Raw genomic sequence first — 18,197 nt, 5'->3', positions numbered from 1 at the left:
AGACTCTATTCATAGCAAGGTGACCATGTAAACATCCATTTGTAGCAAGGTGATAATTTCACAGCATACATTCATACTGTTGTGATGGTGGAAGCGATCATTCATAGCAGGGTAACAATGGGGGAGTCTATTCATAGCAAGGTGTCAATGGGAGAGTACATTCATCGCAAGATGACCATGTGAGCATTTATTGATAGTGAGGCAGTAATGTCAAAGCGTATATTCATACTCTGGTGATGGTGGGAATGACCATTCATAGCACAGTAACAAAGGGGGAGTCTATTCGTAGCAAGGTAACAAAGGGGGAGTCTATTCGTAGCAAGGTAACAAAAGGAGATTCTATTCATAACAAGGTAACCGTGTGAGCATTTATTGATAGCGAGGCGGTAATGTCAAAGCGTATATTCATACTGTGATGATGGTGGGAGCGACCATTCATAAGAGAGTAAGAATGGGGGGGGTCTATTCATTGTAAGGTAACAAGGGGAGACTCTATTCATAGCAAGGTCTCCATTTAAGCATCCATTGATAGCAAGGTGATAATGTCCAAGAGTACATTTATACTGTGGTGATGGTGAGAGCGACCATCTGAAAGTCGTATGTTTTTATATTGCTTTACCCTTTTTGGAACCAGTGTTACCAATGAACAGTCGGTCGTGTAGTCTTACGTCATTAGTGCAGTTAAGATAAGTGTTGACTGCTCTTCTGAGGTCTAAACTGTGCAGTCTTTCTTCTTCCTTATGAAGATGTGGAGGTGGATAAAGACTGGAAGTGTGATGGATTGTCCCAGAGGAAATGTAGACACCCCCAGGCATGAGAGCAGCCTTGTTTCACAGAATCCACTTACCCGGGAAGCACAGAAAGGGTCCAAGCTTGTGAACACATGAAGCTGAATTATTAGATACTAAGAAAACAGTTTAAGGGTAATAGTCTCAACGGACAACTTTGCAGGGGCTCAATAGAAAATAACCGGCTGCCATATCCATGCCGGTATTAATACCAGGCCTTTGCCTCTGTGATGAACAGAGCTCCTTCTGGCATGTACGCAAGGATATTCTTTAACACAACCAGCATCGAGAGGGTGCAATGCACCACGGATTTTATTTATTCATGCCTGAATAAACTTACACTACCACTAACTCTGCGTTTAATGAGCTCCCCGTTGGGACACACATCCAGGATACATGTACTGTGAATAGGAGAGATTATTTCTGGCCACAAGAAATGTGCAGTCTTAACTGTGTGTCTAACATTGCACCCTATTGAATCCCATTCAGGACGGAAATACAACCGGATTTAAGGATCTTTACGTATTGAGTATAGCCCTGAAAAAGTCGCTGCATACAACTGTAAGCGCGAAACACGTGCTGGCAAAGGCTGGTGTGAATAAACTGAAGCGCATGTTCCAGCAAAGCCTGAAGCTTCTGTCACACTGTTATTGATATAATTGATATACTGCTGGGGACTATTCTGTTTTACCAGTGGATATCCACACGTTGGGTAGGAGGGTGGCTCTTGCTACACTTATTCACCGCAATCCTCACTCAGTACTAGAGTATACTTACCTGCGTATTGCCCAGGAGCGCCAATACCCTATAGAACCACCTACCAAGCAGTTTCCTTTCCCTACCACATTCTCTGGACGTACCTTATTGAACTTGTAGTGCAGCCGGGCTCTCAGCACGTATAGGTCAGGATTCAGTTTGTCCTCCTCCAGTAGTTTGCTCACTAATCTCAGGCAGTCAGCATATCTTCCCAGAGGGGCCAGGCAGGCAATACTGTGGAAAAAATACAGATGCATGTGCCATCAAGAGTGAAGTAAGAGAAGGAAAACTCAAAGGCAGTGGATGCAATAGACTCAGAGGGAGTGGGTGCAACAGACTTAGAGGGAGCGGGTGTAATAGACTCAGAGGGAGTGTGTGCATTAGACTCAGAAGGAGCAGGTGCAGTAGAGTCAGAGAGAGTGGATGCAATAGACTCAGATGGAGAAGGTGCAATAGATTCAGAGGGAGCGTCTGTAATAGACTCAGAGGGAGCGGGTGCAACAGACTTAGAGGGAGCGGGTGTAATAGACTCAGAGGGAGCAGGTGCAATAGACTCAGAGATATCGGGTGCAATAGACTCAGAGAGATCGGGTGCAATAGACTCAGAGGGAGCGGGTGCAATAGACTCAGAGAGATCGGGGTGCAATAGACTCAGAGAGATCGGGGTACAATAGACTCAGAGGGAGGGGCTGTAATAGACTCAGAGAGATCGGGTGCAATAGACTCAGAGAGATCGGGTGCAAAAGACTCAGAGAGATCGGGGTGCAATAGACTCAGAGGAAGCAGGTGCAATAGACTCAGAGATATTGGGTGCAATAGACTTAGAGGGAGCAGGTGCAATAGACTCAGAGATATCTGGTGCAATAGACTCAGAGAGATCGGGTGCAATAGACTCAGAGAGATTGGGGTGTAATAGACTCAGAGGGAGCGGCTGTAATAGACTCAGAGAGATCGGGTGCAATAGACTCAGAGAGATCGGGTGCAATAGACTCAGAGGGAGTGTCTGTAATAGACTCAGAGAGATCGGGTGCAAGAGACTCAGTGGGAGCGGGTGCATTAGACTCAGAAGGAGCAGGTGCAGTAGACTCAGAGAGATCGGGTGCAATAGACTCAGAGGGAGCGGGTGCAATAGACTCAGAGAGATCGGGTGCAATAGACTCAGAGAGATCGGGGTGCAGTAGACTCAGAGGGAGTGTCTGTAATAGACTCAGAGAGATCGGGTGCAATAGACTCAGTGGGAGCGGGTGCATTAGACTCAGAAGGAGCAGGTGCAATAGACTCAGAGAGATCGGGTGCAACAGATTCAGAGGGAGCGGGTGCAATAGACTCAGAGAGATCGGGGTGCAATAGACTTAGAGGGAGCAGGTGCAATAGACTCAGAGAGATCGGGTGCAATAGATTCAGAGAGATCGGGTGCAATAGACTCAGAGGGAGCAGGTGCAATAGACTTAGAGGGAGCTGGTGCAATAGACTTAGAGGGAGCTGGTGCAATAGACTCTGAGAGATGGGGTGCAATAGTCTAAGAGGGAGCGGGTGCCATAGACTCAGAGGGAGTGTGTGCAATAGACTCAGTGGGAGCGGGTGCAATAGACTCAGAGGGTGCGGGTGCAACGGACTCAGAGGGAGCGGCTGTAATAGACTCAGATGGAGCGGGATGGAGCGGGTGCAACAGACTTAGAGGGATCAGCTGTAATAGACTCAGAGGGAGCGGGTGCAACAGACTTAAAGGGAGCAGGTGCAATAGACTCAGAGAGATCGGGTGCAATAGACTCAGGGGGAGCATCTGTAATAGACTCAGAGGGAGCGGGTGCAATAGAGTCAGAGGGAGCAGGTGCAAAAGACTCAGCAGGAGCGGGAGCAATAGACTCAGGGAGAGCAGGTGCAGCGGACTTAGAGGGAGCGACTGTAATAGACTCAGAGGGAGCGGGTGCAACGGACTTAGAGGGAGCGGCTGTAATAGACGCAGATGGAGCGGGTGCAATAGATTCAGAGTGAGTGGGTGCAATAGACTCAGAGGGAGCGGATGCAATAGACTCAGAGAGAGCAGGTGCAACATATTCAGAGGGAGCGGGTGCAACGGACCTAAAGGGAGCGGCTGTAATCTCAGAGGGAGCAGGTGCAACAGACAGAGGGAGCGGATGCAATAGACTCAGAGAGAGCAGGTGCAATAGATTCAGAGGGAGCGGGTGCAACGGACTTAGAGGGAGCTGCTGTAATAGACTCAGAGGGAGCGGGTGCAATAGACTTAAAGGGAGCGGGTGCAATAGACTCAGAGAGATCGGGTGCAATAGACTCAGGGGGGAGGTGCAATAGATTCAGAGGGAGCGTCTGTAATAGACTCAGTAGGAGCGGGTGCAATAGACTCAGAGAGATTGGGGTGCAATAGTCTCAGAGGGAGCGGGTGCAATAGACTGAGAGAGATCAGGGTGCAATAGACTCAGAGGGAGCGGGTGCAATAGACTCAGAGGGAGCGGGTGCAAAAGTCTCAGAGGGAGCAGGGTGCAATGGCCTCAGAGGGAGCAGGTGCAACGGACTTAGAGGGAGCGGCTGTAACAGAATCAGAGGGAGCGGGTGCAATGGACTTAAAGGGAGCGGGTGCAATAGACTCAAAGAGATTGAGTGAAATAGACTCAGGGGACGAAGGTGCAATAGATTCAGAGGGAGCATCTGTAATAGACTCAGAGGGATCGGGTGCCTTAGAGTCAGAGGGAGCAGATGCAGTAGACTCAGCGGGAGTGGGTACAATAGACTCAGAGATATCGGGGTACAACAGACTCAGAGGGAGTGTGTGCAATAGACTCAGAGGCAGTGGGTGCAATAGAATCAGAGTGAGCGGGTGCAAAAGACTCAGAGGGAGTGGGTGCAATAGACTCAGAGAGAGCAGGAGCAACAGATTCAGAGGGAGCGGGTGCAACGGACAGAGGGAGCAGCTGTAATAGACATAGAGGGAGACGGTGCAATAGATTCAGAGGGAGCATCTGTAATAGACTCAGAGGGAGCAGGTGCAATAGACTCAGCGGGAGCGGGTGCAATAGACTCAGAGAGATCTGGTGCAATAGTCTCAGAGGGAGTGTGTGCAATAGTCTCAGAGGGAGTGTGTGCAATAGACTCAGAGAGATCGGGTGCAATGGACTCAGCGGGAGCGGTTGCAATAGACTCAGAGAGATCAGGGTGCAATAGACTCAGAGGGAGCGGGTGCAGTAGACTCCGAGAGATCGGAGTGCAATAGACTCAGAGAGAGCAGGTGCAGTGGACTTAGAGGGAGCGGCTGTAATAGACTCAGAGGGAGCGGGTGCAATGGAGTTAGAGGGTTCGGCGATAATATCCTCAGAGGGAGCGGGTGCAATGGACTTAGAGGGAACGGCTGTAATAGACTCAGAGGGAGCGGGTGCAATAGACTCAGAGGGAGTTTGTGCAATAGACTCAGAGGGAGCGGGTGCAGTAGACTCAGAAAGAGCGGGTGTAATAGACTCAGAGGGGGCGTGTGCAACAGACTTAGAGGGAGCAGCTGTAATAGACTTAGAGGGAGTAGGTGCAATAGACTCAGAGGCTGTGTCTGTAATAGACTCAGAGGGAGCAGGTGCAATAGACTCAGAGAGATAGGGGTGCAATAGACTCAGAGGGAGAGGGCGCACTCGACTCAGAGGGCGCGGGTGCAACAGACATAAAGGGCGCGGCTGTAATATACTCAGAGGGAGCGGGTGCAACAGACTTGGAGGGATCGGCTATAATAGACTCAGAGGGAGCAGGTGCAACAGACTCAGAGGGAGCGTGTTAGAAAGGGTAGACGGACCGGGAGGGTCGGCCGGGGTCAGGAGGAGAGGCCTCCGGGGAGAGCCGTCTCCAGCGATCGTACAGACAAGTAACTTCCCCCCCACAGACAGATACCACACACGGATAAGGTTCAGTGTTCTTTATAAGCACTTCTTAAGGTACGGTTGAATGGTACAAGGAGGTCTGGACTCAGGGGTCCCCTCGATTCAAGTCTCTCAATGCAGGGTAAGGGGGAACGGGACAGTCTGGTTACCAGTCAGGTAGTTCGGATGAGATGATGACTAGCTCACAATCCTCGAGCTTGGTGGTTTAGTTGGTACGGGCCGCGGCAGCGCCAGCAGGTCCCGGTCGAGATGGTCGGTACACGGTCCGCGGCAGCGCCAGCAGGTCCCGGAAAGATGGTCGATGTACGGTCCGCGGCAGCGCCAGCAGGTCCCGGTGAGGATGGTCGTTACAACGGGCCGCGGCAGCGCCAGCAGGTCCCAACGAGGATGGATGTTGCAGAAGGCCGCGGCAGCGCCAGCAGGCAGGACGATGGTTCACAAGAGCGGGCTACGGCAGCGCCAGTAGTCCGTCAAGGCTGAGTTCTCTCGGTGTCTCTCGACTCCAGGATACAACTGCCTTCCTGCTCCGGAGTTGCCCCAGTTATAGGGCAGGCGCTCTTTGATGTCCGGACCCTCGCACTTGGAGGTCGGAGGGCCCGGGATGAAGGTGTCCAGACACCCAGCAGGGGGTGGAGCCAGCGCCTGGGGGAGCTGGAGGCGATCGGCACCTGGCGGGGGAAGAGCTCTTGACACTTCGTCCTCCCATTGACCTGCCAAGTGGTCCGCTCACCTCCCGGGTGCATGGTGGTGCCGGGATGTCGGGGCCGGTCAGGCCCGGGGTTAGGGTCGGGGCGAGGCCACGCGGCCTCGTGGTGCAGGGCCCAAGATGGCGGCTTGAACCGGCCGGGGGAGCCGGTGGGGCTGGGCCCCGTGATGAGTAGAGGTCCGAGGGCAGAAGATCCGTCGGGAGACGGGGTACAGGTGCTTTTCGTGGGTTATGCCTGGTGGGCCGGAGCTCGGGCCCTGTCGTGCGGGGAGGGAGCAAGCCCTTCGTGTGGCCTGTCCAACATGCGTCCCCCCCAGCTGAAGGCGGGGAGAGTCACCCATCTCCTTGGGGACTCTCTTCGTCGAGGCGGAAAAAGCGGGACAGGCCATCCGCGTTGGCGTGGTCTTGGCCTGGTCGGTGCTCCACAGTGAAGTCCATTCCCTGCAGGGAAATGGACCAGCGCAAGAGTTTTGGGTTCTCCCCCCGCATCTGCATCAGCCACTGCAGGGGTCGATGGTCGGTTTGTACCCGGAAGTGGGTACCGAAGAGATAGGGCCGGAGCTTTTTGAGGGCCCACACCACTGCGAAGGCCTCCCTCTCGATGGTGCTCCAGCGCTGTTCTCGGGCCAGGAGACGTCGACTGATGAAGGCCACCGGCTGGTCATGACCTTCGGGGTTTAACTGAGAAAGGACGGCTCCGATGCCGTGGTCGGAGGCGTCGGTCTGTACCATGAATTCCCGACTGTAATCGGGGGCCTGGAGCACAGGGGCGGTGCATAGAGCGGCCTTCAGCTTCTCGAAGGCCGCTTGACAATCGGGGGTCCAGTTAATCCGCTTCGGCTGGTTCTTGGACGTGAGACCCGTGAGGGGCCCCACGATGCTGCCGTAGTCCTTCACGAACCGCCGGTAGTAGCCGGTGAGCCCCAAGAAGGCTCGGACCTCGGTCTGGGTGACGGGGGGCTGCCAGGAATGGATGGCAGCAATCTTAAGTCGTAGCGGGGCCACCAGCCCGCTCCCCACTTGGTGCCCAAGGTAGGTCACAGACCCTTGGCCAATTTGGCACTTGCCGGCCTTAATTGTGAGGCCGGCCCGCTGGAGGGCCTGTAGGACCTCTTGGAGGTGACGGAGGTGGTCGGGCCAGTGGCGGCTGTATACAGCGATATCGTCCAGGTAGGCAGCGCTGAACTCTTCGAGCCCCGCCAAGACCTGGTTCACGAGGCGTTGAAACGTGGCGGGGGCATTCTTCATGCCGAAGGGCATGACCTTGAATTGGTAGTGGCCATCGGGGGTAGAGAAGGCTGACCGTTCCTGAGCCCTGGGTGTGAGGCCGATCTGCCAGTAGCCCGCTGTTAGGTCGAAGATACTGAGGTAGCGGGCGGCCCCCAGCCGGTCGATCAGCTCGTCTGCTCGGGGGATCGGATGAGCGTCGGTCCGGGTGACAGCGTTCAAGCCCCGGTAGTCGACGCAGAATCTCAGTTCAGGTGCGGTGCCGGGGGCAGCGGCTTTGGGGACCAATACAACCGGACTGGCCCAGGGACTGTCCGAGGGCTCGATGACCCCGATTGTGAGCATCTTGGCCACTTCCTCCTGTATGCAGGCCCGTACCCGATCTGGTACGCGGTAGGCCCGGTGTCGGATAGGGGGACTGTCCCCGGTGTCCACGTCGTGCAAACACCAAGGGGTGACCCCGGGGGTGAGGGAGAACAGGGTAGCGAACTGCAGCAGGAGGTTCCGGCAGCCCTGGCGTTGCTCCGAAGTGAGGGCGTCAGAGAGCCGGACCCCGTCCACGGAGCCGTCATTCTCCTGAGTCTTCAGAAGATCCGGGAGGGGTTCGGAGTCTTCCTCTGCCCCACTGTCCGTAGCCATCAGGAGGCTGAGTTCTGAGCGCACAAAGTGTGGTTTGAGTCGGTTGGTGTGGAGGACCCGAAGGGGGTTCCGGGAGGTCCCCAGGTCGATGAGGTAAGTGACGGGGCTTTTGCGCTCGACCACTTTGAAGGGCCCCGTCCACTTATCTTGCAAGGCACATGGTTCGGTGGGGGACATCACCCATACTTGTTGTCCAGGCTCGAACTCAACGGAGGAGGCATTGTGATCATACCACCTCTTCATGTCCTCCTGGCTGGCCTCGAGGTTCGCCTTGGCCATCTCTCTGAAGCGCCAGGTCTGATTGCGTAGGGCCAGGAGGTATTTGAAGACGTCTGGAGGGGTCTTTAGGGGGGCCATCTCCCAACCTTCTTTTACTAGGCTGAGGGGCCCTCGCACAGGGTGCCCGTACAGGAGTTCGAAAGGGCTAAAACCGAGGGACTTCTGGGGAACTTCTCGGTAGGCGAAGAGGAGGCACGGGAGTAGTACATCCCACTGGCGACGGAGGGGCTCTTCCAATCCCCCAATCATCCCCTTGAGAGTGCGGTTAAAACGCTCCACTAGTCCGTTCCCTTGGGGGTGATAGGGGGTCGTGAATCTGTAGGTGACCCCGCATTGTTGCCAGAGGGACTTCATGTATTTGGATATAAAGTTCGTGCCTCGGTCGCTGACGACTTCTCGGGGGAAGCCTACCCGGGAGAAGATCCCCATTAGGGCCCGGCCAACCACCGGAGCTGTCACGGTCCGTAGGGGCACCGCCTCGGGGTAGCGGGTGGCATGGTCCACCAGTACTAAGATGAACCTGTGTCCTTGTGCCGTGCGGGGGTCCAGAGGCCCCACGATGTCTATCCCCACCCTCTCGAACGGGGTGGTGACCACAGGGAAGGGTTGCAGAGGGGCTTTCAGCTTCCGACCACTCTTCCCGCTGGCTTGGCATGTGGGGCAAGATCGGCAGTGGTTCAGGACGTCGTTCCTCATTTTCGGCCAGAAAAAGTGGGTCACTAGGCGGCTGTACGTTTTGTCCTGGCCCAGGTGTCCAGCCAGGGGGACATCGTGGGCCAGGTTGAGCAGAAAGTCTCTGAAGCGGAGAGGTACCACCAGTACTCGACCGGCCCCCAGCTCGGCGATTCTTTGCTCGCTGTATAGCAGGTCGTTATCCCAGTAGACCCAGTGAGTTCCGGTGGAGTCCCCTGCGTTCTGGGCGCTGGCTTGTTGGCGGAGTCCCTCGAGGGAGGGACAGGTCTTTTGTTCCTGGCGGAACTGTTCTTGGGTGGGCCCCCCTGCTTGACGCCACTGAGCCAGGTCAGGAAGGTTCTGGGGTTGCGCGTCCCCTTCGGTCGTCGGGTCTGGGAGGCTGGCCTCGTCGTTGTCTTCTACTGGGGCGACCGGGGGCGGAGGTGCTGGCCATTCTGGTTCTTCTGATCGGGGGACGGCACGGGCGGCCATGGACCGGGTGGTTACGCAGGCCCAGTCCGGGAGGCCCAGCATCCCCAGGTGCTCTCTTCTCTCAACGGTGGCCCACGGGGAACTCTCGAGGTCATTCCCCAGGAGGCAGTCCACGGGGGCATCGTCCCGGACCGTCACCTTCAACAGGCCGGAGACCCCTCCCCATTCGAACGGGACGCAGGCCATTTGACACATACTCTCAGAGTTGTCTGCCGAGCGGACGGGGCAGAGAATGTTCGGCAGGATCTGCTCGGGCTTCACCAGGTGACAGCGGACGGCCGTCACACTGGCGCCTGTGTCACGCAAGGCCTCGGCTCGCTGTCCATTAATGGTCACCCACTGACCGTATTTCCTGGTGTTAGCGGGGAGGGGGGCCCGTGGGACCATGTCTCCTCCCCCTAAGCACGCCAGGACCATGGCGGCCGGTTCCCACTCTTGCGGGGCCGGCTCATACTCTTCTGGTTCCCCCGATAATCGCTCTTCCCCCAGGGCGGCGGCAGCTACCTGGCGGGGCTTGGGTGTTTGGTTCTGCGGGCAGCTCGGGTCATTGGCGTAGTGGCCGACTCGCTGGCATCGGTGGCACGTGACGTTGGCTCGGAACCCAGGACGCCACGGGGGGTTGCCCCGGCCGGCCGGAGGCGGGGTGCTGGCCACGGGTGTTGCTGGCAAGGCGTCTCTCCCTCGCCCCTGGCCCCCTCCTCCTCCCCGAGGACGGTGCTGGCCTGGGTTGCTTCTGTTCTGTTCGTGTGGCCCCCTCCGGCCCACCCGGGTGCTTTCCCATCGGTCAGCTTCGGCGGCGAGCTGCCGGGGGTCAGTTAGCTTACTGTCGAGGAGGTGCTGCCTGAGCTCGACGAAACAGTTGTTCGACAGGTGCTCCCATACCATAAGGTTAAAGAGTTGTTCGTAGGTGGAGACATGGCTCCCCTTGATCCAACCCTCGAAGGCACGGCTAAAATAGTTCACGTATTCTACCCAAGTTGTACCTGGGATCCGGGTGCAATCTCTGAACCTCTGGCGGTACATCTCGGGTGTGAGGCCGTAGCGGGTGAGGAGGGCAGCCTTCATGTGGTCGTAGGACGACATTTGGTGATCTGGGAGCTGCAGTAGGGCATCGCGACCCTCGTTGACAAACCTCCCCCAAAGTCCGGCTCCCCAATCACTCCGGTCGATCCGGTGGGAGGTCATGGCGATCTCGTAGGCTTAAACCACTGTTGTATGTCGTCTTCTCGGACATACTCGCGGACAACATCCTTGGGGATGTGGACTTTTTTCTCGATTGGCCCCGGGGTGTGTGGTCGCTCAGGCACCCCCAGTTCTTTATTCTGTTTCCGAAGTTCTATCTCCGCTAGTTGGCGCTCGTGCTCGAGCGTTATTTTTTTCTCCTCCAGCTCTCTCTGTCTCTGCTTCTCTTCTCGTTCTTCTCGGAGCCGCATATGCTCGAGGTTGAGTTTCTGTTCAGCTAACTTGAGTTCCCCATCCATCTTGAGTCGTGCCATTTCCAACTCGTGCAATCTGGTTCTTTCTCTTTCTCGGATCTCCTCCTGCGAGAGGCCCGTTCCCCGCTCCTCGGGAGCCGTGGCGTTCCCCTCTGGTGTGATGCTGCTTTGGTCGGAGGGTCCGGCGACCCCAGTTTCTGTCCACGACTCTAGGGCGTGCTTTAGATCATCCTTGGTACTCAGGCCGGTGGTAGCAATGCCAAGTTCTATGCAGAATTGTCTCAGTTCGCGGTGGTTGTATTCTTCCAACTTATCCATTTGGAATTTCTCGGTGGAGCTGCTATCTTTGGCTGACATCGTGTTTTTGTCGTGGGGTGAGCTACTCTCTGTACGATTACGCGTTGATTCGGATCGCGCCGCTGGCCACCAATGTTAGAAAGGGTAGACGGACCGGGAGGGTCGGCCGGGGTCAGGAGGAGAGGCCTCCGGGGAGAGCCGTCTCCAGCGATCGTACAGACAAGTAACTTCCCCCCCACAGACAGATACCACACACGGATAAGGTTCAGTGTTCTTTATAAGCACTTCTTAAGGTACGGTTGAATGGTACAAGGAGGTCTGGACTCAGGGGTCCCCTCGATTCAAGTCTCTCAATGCAGGGTAAGGGGGAACGGGACAGTCTGGTTACCAGTCAGGTAGTTCGGATGAGATGATGACTAGCTCACAATCCTCGAGCTTGGTGGTTTAGTTGGTACGGGCCGCGGCAGCGCCAGCAGGTCCCGGTCGAGATGGTCGGTACACGGTCCGCGGCAGCGCCAGCAGGTCCCGGAAAGATGGTCGATGTACGGTCCGCGGCAGCGCCAGCAGGTCCCGGTGAGGATGGTCGTTACAACGGGCCGCGGCAGCGCCAGCAGGTCCCGACGAGGATGGATGTTGCAGAAGGCCGCGGCAGCGCCAGCAGGCAGGACGATGGTTCACAAGAGCGGGCTACGGCAGCGCCAGTAGTCCGTCAAGGCTGAGTTCTCTCGGTGTCTCTCGACTCCAGGATACAACTGCCTTCCTGCTCCGGAGTTGCCCCAGTTATAGGGCAGGCGCTCTTTGATGTCCGGACCCTCGCACTTGGAGGTCGGAGGGCCCGGGATGAAGGTGTCCAGACACCCAGCAGGGGGTGGAGCCAGCGCCTGGGGGAGCTGGAGGCGATCGGCACCTGGCGGGGGAAGAGCTCTTGACACTTCGTCCTCCCATTGACCTGCCAAGTGGTCCGCTCACCTCCCGGGTGGATGGTGGTGCCGGGATGTCGGGGCCGGTCAGGCCCGGGGTTAGGGTCGGGGCGAGGCCACGCGGCCTCGTGGTGCAGGGCCCAAGATGGCGGCTTGAACCGGCCGGGGGAGCCGGTGGGGCTGGGCCCCGTGATGAGTAGAGGTCCGAGGGCAGAAGATCCGTCGGGAGACGGGGTACAGGTGCTTTTCGTGGGTTATGCCTGGTGGGCCGGAGCTCGGGCCCTGTCGTGCGGGGAGGGAGCAAGCCCTTCGTGTGGCCTGTCCAACAGAGCGGGTGCAACGGACTTAGAGGGAACGGCTGTAATAGACTCAGAGAGAGCAGATGCAGTAGACTCAGAGAGATCGGGGTGCAATAGACTCAGAGACAGCAGATGCAATAGACTCAGCGGGAGCGGGCTCAATAGACTCAGAGTGAGCGGGTGCAATAGACTCAGAGGGAGCGGGTGCAACGGACTTAGAGGGAACGGCTGTAATAGACTCAGAGAGAGCAGATGCAATAGACTCAGAGAGATCGGGGTGCAATAGATTCAGAGACAGCAGATGCAATAGACTCAGCGGGAGCGGGCTCAATAGACTCAGAGAGATCGGGGTGCAATAGTCTTAGAGGGAGTGGCTGCAATAGACTCAGAGGGAGTGTGTGCAATAGACTCAGCCGGAGCGGGTGCAATATACTCAGAGAGAGCGGGTGCAACAGACTTTGAGGGAGCGGGTGTAATAGACTCAGAGGGGGCGGGTGCAACAGACTTAGAGGGAGCAGCTGTAATAGACTTAGAGGGAGTGGGTGCAATAGAATCAGAGGGAGCGGGTGCAAAAGACTCAGAGGGAGTGGGTGCAATAGACTCAGAGAGAGCAGGAGCAACAGATTCAGAGGGAGCGGGTGCAACGGACAGAGGGAGCAGCTGTAATAGACATAGAGGGAGAAGGTGCAATAGATTCAGAGGGAGCATCTGTAATAGACTCAGAGGGAGCAGGTGCAATAGACTCAGCGGGAGCGGGTGCAATAGACTCAGAGAGATCGGGTGCAATAGTCTCAGAGGGAGTGTGTGCAATAGACTCAGAGGCAGTGTGTGCAATGGACTCAGCGGGAGCGGTTGTAATAGACTCAGAGAGAGCAGATGCAATAGACTGAGAGAGATCAGGGTGCAATAGACTCAGAGGGAGCGGGTGCAGTAGACTCCGAGAGATCGGAGTGCAATAGACTCAGAGAGAGCAGGTGCAGTGGACTTAGAGGGAGCGGCTGTAATAGACTCAGAGGGAGCGGGTGCAATGGAGTTAGAGGGTTCGGCGATAATATCCTCAGAGGGAGCGGGTGCAATGGACTTAGAGGGAGCGGCTGTAATAGACTCAGAGGGAGCGGGTGCAATAGACTCAGAGGGAGTTTGTGCAATAGACTCAGAGGGAGCGGGTGCAGTAGACTCAGAAAGAGCGGGTGTAATAGACTCAGAGGGGGCGTGTGCAACAGACTTAGAGGGAGCAGCTGTAATAGACTTAGAGGGAGTAGGTGCAATAGACTCAGAGGCTGTGTCTGTAATAGACTCAGAGGGAGCAGGTGCAATAGACTCAGAGAGATAGGGGTGCAATAGACTCAGAGGGAGAGGGCGCACTCGACTCAGAGGGCGCGGGTGCAACAGACATAAAGGGCGCGGCTGTAATATACTCAGAGGGAGCGGGTGCAACAGACTTGGAGGGATCGGCTATAATAGACTCAGAGGGAGCAGGTGCAACAGACTCAGAGGGAGCGGGTGCAACGGACTTAGAGGGAACGGCTGTAATAGACTCAGAGAGAGCAGATGCAGTAGACTCAGGGAGATCGGGGTGCAATAGATTCAGAGACAGCAGATGCAATAGACTCAGCGGGAGCGGGCTCAATAGACTCAGAGAGATCGGGGTGCAATAGTCTTAGAGGGAGTGGCTGCAATAGACTCAGAGGGAGTGTGTGCAATAGACTCAGCCGGAGCGGGTGCAATATACTCAGAGAGAGCGGGTGCAACAGACTTTGAGGGAGCGGGTGTAATAGACTCAGAGGGGGCGGGAGCAACAGACTTAGAGGGAGCAGCTGTAATAGACTTAGAGGGAGAAGGTGCAATAGATTCAGAGGGAGTTGGTGCAGTAGACTCAGAGGCAGTGTCTGTAATAGACTCAGAGGGAGCAGGTGCAATAGATTCAGAGAGATAGGGGTGCAATAGACTCGTAGGGAGCGGGCACACTCAACTCAGAGGGAGCGGGTGCAACATACTTTGAGGGAGCGGCTGTAATAGAATAAGAGGGGGCGGGTGCAACAGACTTGGAGGGAGCGGGTGTAATAGACTCAGAGGGGGCGGGTGCAACAGACTTAGAGGGAGCAGCTGTAATAGACTCAGAGGGAGCGGGTGCAACAGACTTAGAGGGAGCGGATATAATACACTCAGAGGGGGTGGGTGCAACAGACTTAAAGGGAGCAGCTGTAATAGACTTAGAGGGAGAAGGTGCAATAGATTCAGAGGGAGTTGTTGCAATAGACTCAGAGGGAGCGGGTGCAATAGACTCCGAGAGATCGGAGTGCAAAAGACTCAGAGAGAGCAGGTGCAGCGGACTTAGAGGAAGCGGCTGTATTAGACTCAGAGGGAGCGGGTGCAATGGAGTTAGAGGGTTCGGCGATAATATCCTCAGAGGGAGCGGGAGCAACGGACTTAGAGGGAGCGGCTGTAATAGACTCAGAGGGAGCGGGTGCAATAGACTCAGAGGGAGTTTGTGCAATAGACTCAGAGGGAGCGGGTGCAGTAGACTCAGAAAGAGCGGGTGTAATAGACTCAGAGGGGGCGTGTGCAACAGACTTAGAGGGAGCAGCTGTAATAGACTTAGAGGGAGTTGGTGCAATAGACTCAGAGGCTGTGTCTGTAATAGACTCAGAGGGAGCAGGTGCAATAGACTCAGAGAGATAGGGGTGCAATAGACTCAGAGGGAGAGGGTGCACTCGACTCAGAGGGAGCGGGTGCAACAGACTTAGAGGGCGCAGCTGTAATATACTCAGAGGGAGCGGGTGCAACAGACTTGGAGGGATCGGCTATAATAGACTCAGAGGGAGCAGGTGCAACAGACTCAGAGGGAGCGGGTGCAACGGACTTAGAGGGAACGGCTGTAATAGACTCAGAGAGAGCAGATTCAGTAGACTCAGAGAGATCGGGGTGCAATAGACTCAGAGACAGCAGATGCAATAAACTCAGCGGGAGCGGGCTCAATAGACTCTGAGTGAGCGAGTGCAATAGACTCAGAGGGAGCGGGTGCAACGGACTTAGAGGGAACGGCTGTAATAGACTCAGAGAGAGCAGATGCAATAGACTCAGAGAGATCGGGGTGCAATAGATTCAGAGACCGCAGATGCAATAGACTCAGCGGGAGCGGGCTCAATAGACTCAGAGAGATCGGGGTGCAATAGTCTTAGAGGGAGTGGCTGCAATAGACTCAGAGGGAGTGTGTGCAATAGACTCAGCCGGAGCGGGTGCAATATACTCAGAGAGAGCGGGTGCAACAGACTTTGAGGGAGCGGGTGTAATAGACTCAGAGGGGGCGGGTGCAACAGACTTAGAGGGAGCAGCTGTAATAGACTTAGAGGGAGAAGGTGCAATAGATTCAGAGGGAGTTGGTGCAGTAAACTCAGAGGCAGTGTCTGTAATAGACTCAGAGGGAGCGGGTGGAATGGAGTCAGAGGGTTCGGCGATAATATCCTCAGAGGGAGCGGGTGCAACGGACTTAGAGGGAGTGGCTGTAATAGACTCAGAGGGAGCAGGTGCAATAGACTCAGAGGGAGTTTGTGCAATAGACTCAGAGGGAGCGGGTGCAGTAGACTCAGAAAGAGCGGGTGTAATAGACTCAGAGGGGGCGTGTGCAACAGACTTAGAGGGAGCAGCTGTAATAGACTTAGAGGGAGTAGGTGCAATAGACTCAGAGGCTGTGTCTGTAATAGACTCAGAGGGAGCAGGTGCAATAGACTCAGAGAGATAGGGGTGCAATAGACTCAGAGGGAGAGGGTGCACTCGACTCAGAGGGAGCGGGTGCAACAGACTTAGAGGGCGCGGCTGTAATATACTCAGAGGGAGCGGGTGCAACAGACTTGGAGGGATCGGCTATAATAGACTCAGAGGGAGCAGGTGCAACAGACTCAGAGGGAGCGGGTGCAACGGACTTAGAGGGAACGGCTGTAATAGACTCAGAGAGAGCAGATGCATTAGACTCAGAGAGATCGGGGTGCAATAGACTCAGAGACAGCAGATGCAATAGACTCAGCGGGAGCGGGCTCAATAGACTCAGAGTGAGCGGGTGCAATAGACTCAGAGGGAGCGGGTGCAACGGACTTAGAGGGAACAGCTGTAATAGACTCAGAGAGAGCAGATGCAATAGACTCAGAGAGAACGGGGTGCAATAGATTCAGAGACAGCAGATGCAATAGACTCAGCGGGAGCGGGCTCAATAGACTCAGAGAGATCGGGGTGCAATAGTCTTAGAGGGAGTGGCTGCAATAGACTCAGAGGGAGTGTGTGCAATAGACTCAGCCGGAGCGGGTGCAATATACTCAGAGAGAGCGGGTGCAACAGACTTTGAGGGAGCGGGTGTAATAGACTCAGAGGGGGCGGGTGCAACAGACTTAGAGGGAGCAGCTGTAATAGACTTAGAGGGAGAAGGTGCAATAGATTCAGAGGGAGTTGGTGGAGTAGACTCAGAGGCAGTGTCTGTAATAGACTCAGAGGGAGCAGGTGCAATAGATTCAGAGAGATAGGGGTGCAATAAACTCATAGGGAGCGGGCACACTCAACTCAGAGGGAGCGGGTGCAACATACTTCGAGGGAGCGGCTGTAATAGAATAAGAGGGGGCGGGTGCAACAGACTTGGAGGGAGCGGGTGTAATAGACTCAGAGGGGGCGGGTGCAACAGACTTAGAGGGAGCAGCTGTAATAGACTCAGAGGGAGCGGGTGCAACAGACTTAGAGGGAGCGGATATAATAGACTCAGAGGGGGTGGGTGCAACAGACTTAGCGGGAGCAGCTGTAATAGACTTAGAGGGAGAAGGTGCAATAGATTCAGAGGGAGTTGTTGCAATAGACTCAGAGGGAGCGGGTGCAATAGACTCCGAGAGATCGGAGTGCAATAGACTCAGAGAGAGCAGGTGCAGCGGACTTAGAGGGAGCGGCTGTATTAGACTCAGAGGGAGCGGGTGCAATGGAGTTAGAGGGTTCGGCGATAATATCCTCAGAGGGAGCGGGTGCAACGGACTTAGAGGGAGCGGCTGTAATAGACTCAGAGGGAGCGGGTGCAATAGACTCAGAGGGAGTTTGTGCAATAGACTCAGAGGGAGCGGGTGCAGTAGACTCAGAAAGAGCGGGTGTAATAGACTCAGAGGGGGCGTGTGCAACAGACTTAGAGGAAGCAGCTGTAATAGACTTAGAGGGAATAGGTGCAATAGACTCAGAGGCTGTGTCTGTAAGAGACTCAGAGGGAGCAGGTGCAATAGACTCAGAGAGATAGGGGTGCAATAGACTCAGAGGGAGAGGGTGCACTAGACTCAGACGGAGCGGGTGCAACAGACTTAGAGGGCGCGGCTGTAATATACTCAGAGGGAGCGGGTGCAACAGACTTGGAGGGATCGGCTATAATAGACTCAGAGGGAGCAGGTGCAACAGACTCAGAGGGAGCGAGTGCAACGGACTTAGAGGGAACGGCTGTAATAGACTCAGAGAGAGCAGATGCAATAGACTCAGAGAGATCGGGGTGCAATAGATTCAGAGACAGCAGATGCAATAGACTCAGCGGAAGCAGGCTCAATAGACTCAGAGAGATCGGGGTGCAATAGTCTTAGAGGGAGTGGCTGCAATAGACTCAGAGGGAGTGTGTGCAATAGACTCAGCCGGAGCGGGAGCAATATACTCAGAGAGAGCGGGTGCAATATACTCAGAGAGAGCGGGTGCAACAGACTTTGAGGGAGCGGGTGTAATAGACTCAGAGGGGGCGGGTGCAACAGACTTAGAGGGAGCAGCTGTAATAGACTTAGAGGGAGAAGGTGCAATAGATTCAGA

At 55.5% G+C, this 18,197-nt stretch overlaps 1 protein-coding gene across 2 annotated transcripts in view; it reads right to left on the bottom strand.

Annotated features, from left to right (window-relative positions):
• TTC16 (tetratricopeptide repeat domain 16) overlaps nucleotides 1-18,197 on the bottom strand; it is a 535,487-nt gene that overhangs the window by 304,062 nt on the left and 213,228 nt on the right. For both annotated transcript variants that reach the window (XM_085614130.1, XM_085614131.1), the window contains one exon: nucleotides 1,649-1,778. In XM_085614130.1, the coding sequence (XP_085470256.1) occupies nucleotides 1,649-1,778 (130 nt within the window). The remainder of the gene's footprint in view (nucleotides 1-1,648; nucleotides 1,779-18,197) is intronic.

This window comes from Triturus cristatus, chromosome 1_2 (genome assembly GCF_964204655.1).
Source record: "Triturus cristatus chromosome 1_2, aTriCri1.1, whole genome shotgun sequence".
In the NCBI taxonomy this organism is placed as follows: domain Eukaryota; kingdom Metazoa; phylum Chordata; class Amphibia; order Caudata; family Salamandridae; genus Triturus; species Triturus cristatus.
This window is presented reverse-complemented; position numbering and strand designations above follow the sequence as displayed.